An 8,919-nucleotide genomic window follows, 5' to 3' on the forward strand; every position below is an offset into this window, starting at 1 on the left:
ACATTTATCAGTTCATTTGAATATTTATAATTGGTTCCATAAACAATCATTATATATTTGTGATTTATTTATTTTGAAAATACTTGCATTTTTCATATATTTTATCTTAGATATATTAATTTAAAATATTTCCATGAGTCCTAACTGATTTACTTTGTTAGGTTTTCCTGGAGCCAGAGGATTGCCGGGTTCGGATGCTTTCCCAGGACAAAAGGGTGTACCAGGAAATACAGGGTTTCCTGGATTCCCCGGTGCTAAAGGCTTCCAAGGAGACTTAGGTCCAACTGGCTACCGGGGCCATCACGGTGTCTCTGGAAGGAAAGGTACACAAAAAAGTCATATTACAGACCCTTTGTTCTATAATCGTATTTGCTTTTTGATGTTCCATGTGAAGGGGATTTGGGTGTAATAATTTGCTTTTGTTTTCTTTTTGATGCCACTTTATTAAATGTATGTAGCTAGCATAAAATAAAATGTCAATACTTACTTTTTTGAGTTACCATGGGGTTTGAATTACTTTTTAAAAATATGTTTATATTGTTGGTATCTTACATTTTGTGGTTCTGTCCCAACATCTTTGAGAAATGCWAAGTAAAACCAGTGGTTGGTACAAAAAAAAATTGTATATTTATTTAAAGGGGGAAAAGGAGACCAAGGAGTCATGGGATTTCCTGGTCATACTGGTGTAAAAGGAGAAAGAGGACCATCGGGTCCAAAAGGAACCACTGGACTTCCAGGTCAGTTATCATCTCCTATTAAACTGCCTGACAACAACAGAATATAGTCTTGATAAATGTTCATCTCTTGTTCATCCAGCTGCTTTTAAACATGAAGCCACTTTTAAAGAAAAACAATCTCGACCCAGCAGTTCTATCAAACTACGGACCTATATCTAAGCTGCCTTTTTTGTCGAAGCTTTTAGAGAAAGTCGTTTTTAATCAGCTCCATGGATTTTTAACTGTCAACAACAACATTGGTGAAATATTTCAGTCAGGATTTAAACCAAGTCACAGCACAGAGAGGGCCCTTTTAAGAGTTGTTAATGATCTTCTTTTAACAGTTGATTCAGGAAGCTCTGCTGCTTTAGTGCTTTTAGACCTCTCTGCTGCCTTTGATACTGTGGACCATAACATTTTGTTGTCACGTCTTGAGCAGCTGGTTGCTATCAAAGGCAAAGTTTTATCATGGTTTAAATCTTTTTTAACTAACAGGAGTTTTTCTGTTCACCTTGGTGAATGTTCTTCTTCATCACCTCCTCTGATTTGTGGGGTCCCCCAAGGGTCCATTTTAGGCCCACTTCTTTTTAATCTTTATATGTTGCCTTTGGGGTCCATTTTCAGAAAGTACAGTATAACATCACTTCTCTCTGCTTTGCTGATGATATTCAGGTCTATATGCCCATTAAGTTGAACAGGGACGCTCCATTGGAACCACTCTTCAGCTGTCTAAATGATATAAAGACCTGGCTAAAACTAAACTTTCTGAATCTAAATGAGAGTAAAGCTGAAGWAATCACTTTTAGTAAAGTTAATTCTCATGACAGTGGCCCTTTATTTTCATACAGCCACTCTACTGTCAGGAATTTGGGTTTTCTCTTTGACGGTGTCTTTAAATTGGATAAACAGATTAATTCAGTTGTAAAATCAAGTTTTTTCCAATTAAGACTGATTGCTAGGGTGAAACCATATCTCCCCACCAAAGACCTTGAAAGGGTGATTCATGCTTTTATTACCACTCGCTTGGACTATTTGTAATTCTTTGTATGCTGATTTGGATAAATCATCTCTGCATCGCCTACAGACTGGTCAGAATGCAGCAGCTCGTCTTTCAACAGGTACTAAAAAGCATGAACACATTAACCCGGTCCTGGCTTCTCTCCATTGGCTTCCTGTTCACCTGCTAATTGATTTTAAGATTTTATTGGTGGCTTTTAAAGTTTTTAATGGTCTGGCCCCATCATATTTATATGATCTTCTTAACATCTACTCTCCAGTCAGAGCACTCAGGTCTACCAACCAGTTCCTGTTAGATGTTCCTAGATCCAAACTGAAATCTAGAGGTGACCGGGCTTTTGCAATAGCTGCTCCAAAGCTGTAGAACAGTTTGCCTCTTAATATTCGGTCAGCAGAGACTGGTGAGGCTTTTAAATCTTTGCTGAAGACCCATTTATTTTCTTTGGCTTTTCATTAAGAGTTGGAGGTTCAGTTAGAGCTTTTTTATATATTATATTGTGTTATAAATAAATTTGACATGGACATCTTCTAAATTGYCGTTCTATAGGTTCTACAAAAAACTACAGGATTTTTGTTTTTGATTTATAAAACAACTCAAACACTCCTGTAACCACTCTATGGTATTTTGCCTCATTCAATCGCACACCACTATGCACCACTGTGTCCTGTTTTCAGTTTTTTTTTCTAAATTGTAAAAAAAAACTAAAAATCTTTTCCACAGGCTTTCCCGGGCAACCTGGCAGCCAGGGTCCAGCTCCAATACCCATTAAAGTGCCAGTAGAGAGGGGCCGTCCAGGACCGCAGGGRATCCTAGGACCAAAGGGGATTAGAGGGGAACCGGGACCACGAGGCCCACCAGGAGATCAAGGTTACTCATCATGAGACATTTTATGATGAAACTCTTAGTCCAGGTCTAATCACAGCTCTTGGGTACCTGCAGTACAGTAAAGGTGCAGCACAGTAACAGATGTATCTATTGACCCTGCAGGGTTCATAGGACCCCTCGGGGAAAGAGGTATGCCTGGGGTTAGTGGAACTCCAGGAGTGCCTGGATTCCGTGGAGATCATGGACAGTTAGGACACCCTGGTCTGCAAGGCACAGAAGGTATGTCTGACACTGTGGGGCAGTTTGGGATTAGGGTAATAATCTTGGATTAAAATGTTTAGAGCAAGAAACCGCTTTTATAGTTTTGTAAACTGATGTATTTGTTGTTATTCACCTGTCAGGTAAATAAACTGCTTTATCTTTAACAGGTCGGCGTGGTAACCCTGGCATCCCCGGGTTACCTGGTATGCCTGGCCGCAGTGTCAGCGTGGGCTATTTATTAGTGAAACACAGCCAGACCGTGGAAACCCCCATGTGTCCTGTGGGAATGTCCAAACTGTGGGATGGCTACAGCCTGCTGTACTTTGAGGGCCAGGAGAAGGCCCACAACCAGGACCTTGGTAGGTCAACATCAAAACTATGAATAAATAATAGGACAAAGCAGTCAAAGAAAGTTTCACTGAAAATCATTGAAGGATCTTTAGAAAGCCTGTTGACCCAAACCATTTGGATTGGTGGTTTAAATATTTTGCACAGTCCTGTATCTCACAGAGCTCTTGTGTTTTCTGAGAACACACATCATCAGCTGTAACAGAATCTTGTCCACTGCTTGTCCCATCCCTGATAATCTAATTTAGCTGCATACCAGCAGATTTAGAATTGACTGTAAATATTCTGATTTGAGGCCTAAGTGAATAAACTTTTTTCTCTAAAATGCAATACTAATGTTTACTTTAAATTTTTCGTTTTAATCTAATAGAAATCAGAAAACTTTTGAATTATAAAAGTGATGGACATTTCTAAAACTATCAATCCCACCAGATTTAATTAATGGTTTCTTGGAAAGCAGTTTAGACACAGGAATTGGGACTTTCCAGGAAATTTTCAAAAATAGAAACCTCTGACCACGAGCCGGTACGAGTGGAGAAAAACTCAGATCTTAACAGATTTCTAATACYGTATAACAATTTGACTTGGCTGAAATGAAACTTATGATAAAATCCTCAAATGCTTGATGTTTTTTTGTTTGTTTTTTTCTCTCCTTCTTCAGGTTTGGCAGGCTCTTGCCTCCCACGCTTTAGCACCATGCCCTTCCTGTACTGCAACCCCGGAGACGTTTGCTACTATGCCAGCAGAAACGATAAGTCCTACTGGTTGTCGACCACCGCTCCACTCCCCATGATGCCTGTGGAGGAAACGGAAATCAAACCGTACATAAGCCGCTGCTCCGTGTGCGAGGCTCCGTCGGTTGCGATCGCCGTCCACAGTCAGGACACCAGCATCCCTCAGTGTCCCGTGGGCTGGCGCAGCCTGTGGATTGGCTACTCCTTCCTCATGGTGAGTTCCAGTCTCAGGTGGAAGCTTCAGCCATCAGAGAACATCAAACATCATTAGTCAAACAATATTATAATAAAAAGTAAAGACGAGGACTGGTACAGCTACAGTAGGTGAAAATAGTTCTTTACATTGAAATGTGATTAAATGGAGTTTTCATTTTTAGGTCTTATTTATTCAGGTGCAAACCACTTTTATTACAAAGCTGAGTTAGTCTTTGTTTCTTTACAACTTGAAGGAGTACTAAAAAACACTGACTTGAAAAGATAACTTAGCACATTTTTAGTTTTATAAAATCAATTTGAGTTCAGCCCCTCCCCMCAAACTTGGTCTTGTTCATTGAGCCGTTAAACACTGAGCTTTGAATCATTTACCAGCCAACACAAAACAGAAAAAATAAAGTTTAGACCTTTGTCTTTTAGTTTTCATGTTTTTGTTGATTCTTCACTGTAAAATCCARTTAGTTCTCATTACTTTAAAAAAGCTTGTAAWCCGATTGCACTTAAATAATCAAATACACTGAACTAAGTATTTTAAGTTGTACTAACTAGCGGCTGTGTGTGTAGTGGTAGAGCAGCTGGCTTTGGGACCGGCAAGTCACAGGATTGACTCCCCGCCATGCCCACATGCCGTTGTGTCCTTGGGCAAGACACTTCACCCGCCTTGCCTACTGATGGTGGTCAGAGGGTCCGGTGGCACCTGTGTATGGCAGCCTCGTGTGCCCCAGGGCAGCTGTGGCTACAATTGTAGTTTACTATCATCAGTGTGTGAATGTGAGTGTGTGCATGGGTGAATGTCTGTTAGTGTAAAGTGCTTTGAGTGTCCTGGATGGATAGAAAGGCGCTATTTAAGTACAGTCCATTTACCATTTAGTGCTTTCTTTGTAGAGTACACTTATATATGGGTTGAAGCAAATAAGAAAATCAAGTAGCATGTACTTGATAATTTACTTTAAGTACTTGACTTGGTAAAGATTACTCAGAATTATTTTAATCTACTTAATCATCGCAACTCTGGTTCCTGAGCTGAAGAGAGAAAAAAAAAGTAGGAAGAGAGAAAAAATACTTGAAACTCGTGTTTCTGCTAATTTAGTTCTTATATTTAAACATTAACTAAAAAAAAATTGGACTGGTGCATTCTGGGCCGCAGAGACTGAACTGTGCATGCACACTTCTTTGAATGTGCAGTAGGGGGGACCTTGGCTACTTATTATTGGTAGAGAGCTTAACTTTGAAGTAATGTTCACTCAAAACACTTAAGTATTTTGCACTTTTCAAAATGTAACTGTTAGTTAATAAATACAAGTCAGAAGTACAAATTGTTGATAACCAAGTAACATTAATTTATATTTGTAAGTCATGATAACTATTGGATTTTACAGTGTATCTCATTCAACAATGATGTAACTTTCAGTGATTTCTAAAGATCTCAAACAAAAGCAGTTTTCTAGCTAAGTTCACTTTAAACAATAAMATTTGTTAAATGAGGTCAAGCTGAATTGGTTTTGTCTCAACACCTAACACTCCTTGTTTGACCTGATCTGACCCCCGGCAGCACACATCAGCAGGAAACGAAGGCGGAGGCCAGTCCCTGTCGTCGCCCGGCTCCTGCCTGGAGGACTTCCGCACGGCGCCATTCATCGAGTGTAACGGGGCCAAAGGCACATGCCACTACTTCGCCAACAAATACAGCTTCTGGCTGACGATCATGAACCAGGATTTCCACTCTCAGCCGGCGTCACAGACACTAAAAGCAGGCCAGCTCCTTTCGCACATCAGCCGCTGCCAAGTCTGCATGAAGAACCTGTGAGAAAGACTTGAATTTTTTTGGTTTCTTGTTTTTAGAWTGGTTTATTTTTCCACCTAAATTCTGCAAGGACTCTGCGACGCCTTCAGGATGCACTGTATATAAAACAAGAGAAGTCCTGTGATAAGAACAACTCAGTTATTTGTATTAAATATGTTTTGGTGCTTACTTTTTAACTTATTACCTCAGCTATAATTGTTAACCATCAGAGACCGTAAATTACAGCTGAACCAAAGATGCACAGATTGATGTATACACCGCTTCAGTTTAACCACAGGTTTCGGTGGTTTAGACTCTAAGGCTCAACACTGCCTCGTAGCCACGTGGTTTTATTATCCTGCCTTGTTTCTACTGCATGTACAAAGCTTCCTTTTGAAATGACAGTAATCTGTTTTTATGCATGTATCAACTACTGCTAAATCCTTTTTTCCCCTGTTCTCCATGTGTTCACACAATGCACTGATTCTGTTTATGCCATGAAATGACATGAAGCTTTAAATGTAGATCTTTTGTATCATTTTTAGCTACAATGTTTTCGTTTTTTTTTTTTTTTAACTACACTGACAGCCCAACACAGAACGTGAACACAGGATCAGTGATTCTGGGTCAGATTACCGCATTTTACTTTGCTTAGAAAGTAGGTTAAACGTTCTGCATCACACAACCGTTTAAAAATAATCCAATAAAACCTAAATAATCCATTTTACAAAAATCTGCTTTGTGTCAGAAATGATCATTTTCTAACACTGTTTTATAAGATAAAATGTTTTGAAATGTGACAAAAAAAAAGTCAACAGCAAAATAAAACTCTTTATTACGACAGTACTTTTTACAAAGTTCAACAAGAATATTTGACACTTATTTGCTCGAGGTTTGAATACAAAGATCAGTTTTAATGCTAGTAAAAAAACAATTAGGTGAAAATAAAGTGATATGTGATTAAAACAAATTACAGCGAAATGTGTCACCCTGCTAACGATTAGTGCAGTTAAATTAGTGAAATTACATGAGTAAAACATTCACAAAGACCGGTGATTGTCTTTTTTTTTTTCTTTGAATCTGTCTCTCTCTCTCTTTCAGACATCTTTGGCAGACTAAGTGCAGTTTCAGTCATTACTGAGGAAGGTTTCAGATATTACAGTGATATGTCCCTTCCTCACAGAAAAAAAGCTAAAGTTCTCTGATTATATTTGCACTTCCTGATACTCTTCACAGCATGTGTGTGTGCGTTTTCTATCAAGTCTCAGTTAAGGTGAAACATGGGTGTCATCAGTTTGAATCTGGACAGACATGTTAAAAATGAGTTTGATAGTGAAAGCCTYTCGGCTCCTGTTTTGGGTCCTAGCAGCAGGATTTGCCCCGCTTGCTGCTGGCCCCCCCGGATTCTTCCAGAACAACCGTTGGCGACTCCTTGTCCTCGTTCCTCTTCCTCAGGATGGACGGCAGCAGCAGCTTGAACAGCGTCTCGAACAGAGCGTCCACGTTGTAGCCGGTCTTGGCGCTGGTCTCGAAGCACATCTYGTCTGCTGGGAGTCCGCTCTTCTCGTCCAGGCCTTTGTACCGCAGGATCCTTCCGTAAAGCGCCATCGCATCCTCGCGGCTCACCTGTTTGCGGAGTGCCGAACCAGAGAGGGACACGGGGGAAGCTGGAGGCGTGGTGCAGGCGGGCGGCACCTGCGGTTCTGTCCTCTCCTCGTCGCCGCCGGTTCGCTCCTCAGAGAGTCCATCGGAGTCCAGGGCCAGCTGGGCTTTAGGGTCGGTGAGATCCGCCTTGTTGCCCACTAAGGCGTAGATGCAGTCGTGGTCGGCGGTGTCGGTCAGGGACAGGAAGCGTTCCTCCAGCTCGCCGAGGCTCTGCCAGCTCGTGACGTCGTAGGTGAGGATGACAGCGGCTGCACCTCGGCAGTACATGGAGCCCAAACCGTGGAACTGTTCCCGGCCTGAGGAGACAGAGGGGTCAACAGCTGAGAACAAACTTAACCTGAAACAATAAACAAGGGGCAGACATGATGAGTTTCCCCCATAGACTTGAATATAGATCACTAGACTGAGCCCCGCCCATACCGTCCACTGGTAGCGTCTGTGACAGCATGGAGGAGCAGAAACAGACCTAACATGGCAACAGCTCACAGCTTCCATAGAAACTAACAGATAAACAACAAGCTGAACTGGATCTGTTTCACAGTTTATCTGTCATGTTTTTACAATAAATTAATAATTATGATAATTTCATTCAACAATCATAAAACAGCAGATATATGCCAGAAATATATACAATTTATAAATAACAATGATCTAAACCAGACCTGAAGTCAGCTTGTAACTTAGACTTTAGCTTGTTGAAAAATGATGACTTCAGCTGGTAATAAAGTATATTTATTATTTCTTCTCACTGTCATTATTTCTTCTTACTGTTTATTAGCTAAACAACAAGTCAGGTTCCTCTAACAGAAACCTAAAAATACTCACATTTATAATATTTTACACTCTGTAGGTCTAAATATTAACCATAGGACAAATCAGCTGTAATATTTAATAGTTTGTGTTAAAGTGTAGCATGATTCAACAGTGCTAAACTCTGTATAAATGCTCCACAAGCTAATATCTGTTAACCAGTTCAACAAATAACAGTGATTACAGCGACTTTATAAGATTATTTTAATTTTAAACTGTTACATTATGTTCTGCTCAGATCACATTGAGCTAAATAAGATCAAATCTGTTTACTTGTGACGTGAAAAGAGACGTTTTCCTATGGAAGTAAATATATGCCATCAGAATTACGTGGGCTGTGTCTCAGTTCACGTAGGCCACATCCTTGCTGGACCAGGTAGGATGCTCAAAACTGCTGTGAAATGAGACGTTTTCCTATGGAAGTAAATATATGCCATCAGAATTACGTGGGCTGTGTCTCAGTTCACGTAGGCCACATCCTTGCTGGGCCAGGTAGGATGCTCAAAACTGCTGCGAAATGAGACGGTCCAGCCTTCGCCTGATGTC

General features: G+C 40.4%; 2 protein-coding genes across 3 annotated transcripts in view; one reads left to right on the forward strand and one right to left on the reverse strand.

The window, feature by feature from the left end:
• col4a2 (collagen, type IV, alpha 2) overlaps positions 1–6,741 on the forward strand; it is a gene marked incomplete in the record, with an annotated part of 80,602 nt that extends 73,861 nt beyond the window's left edge. For both annotated transcript variants that reach the window (XM_014017513.1, XM_014017514.1), the window contains 7 exon segments: positions 162–323; positions 639–737; positions 2,455–2,601; positions 2,722–2,838; positions 2,988–3,179; positions 3,830–4,116; positions 5,668–6,741. In XM_014017513.1, coding sequence (XP_013872967.1) covers positions 162–323; positions 639–737; positions 2,455–2,601; positions 2,722–2,838; positions 2,988–3,179; positions 3,830–4,116; positions 5,668–5,922 — 1,259 coding nt within the window.
• rab20 (RAB20, member RAS oncogene family) lies at positions 6,458–7,859 on the reverse strand (the record flags this gene model as incomplete). Its single annotated transcript, XM_014017522.1, is given in 1 exon segment — positions 6,458–7,859. A coding segment is annotated over 1 exon segment (599 nt), but the record flags the coding sequence as incomplete, so codon positions are not given.
• Between the last annotated feature and the right edge of the window lie 1,060 nt (positions 7,860–8,919).

This window comes from Austrofundulus limnaeus, unplaced genomic scaffold (assembly GCF_001266775.1).
Source record: "Austrofundulus limnaeus strain Quisiro unplaced genomic scaffold, Austrofundulus_limnaeus-1.0 Scaffold171, whole genome shotgun sequence".
In the NCBI taxonomy this organism is placed as follows: Eukaryota; Metazoa; Chordata; class Actinopteri; order Cyprinodontiformes; family Rivulidae; genus Austrofundulus; species Austrofundulus limnaeus.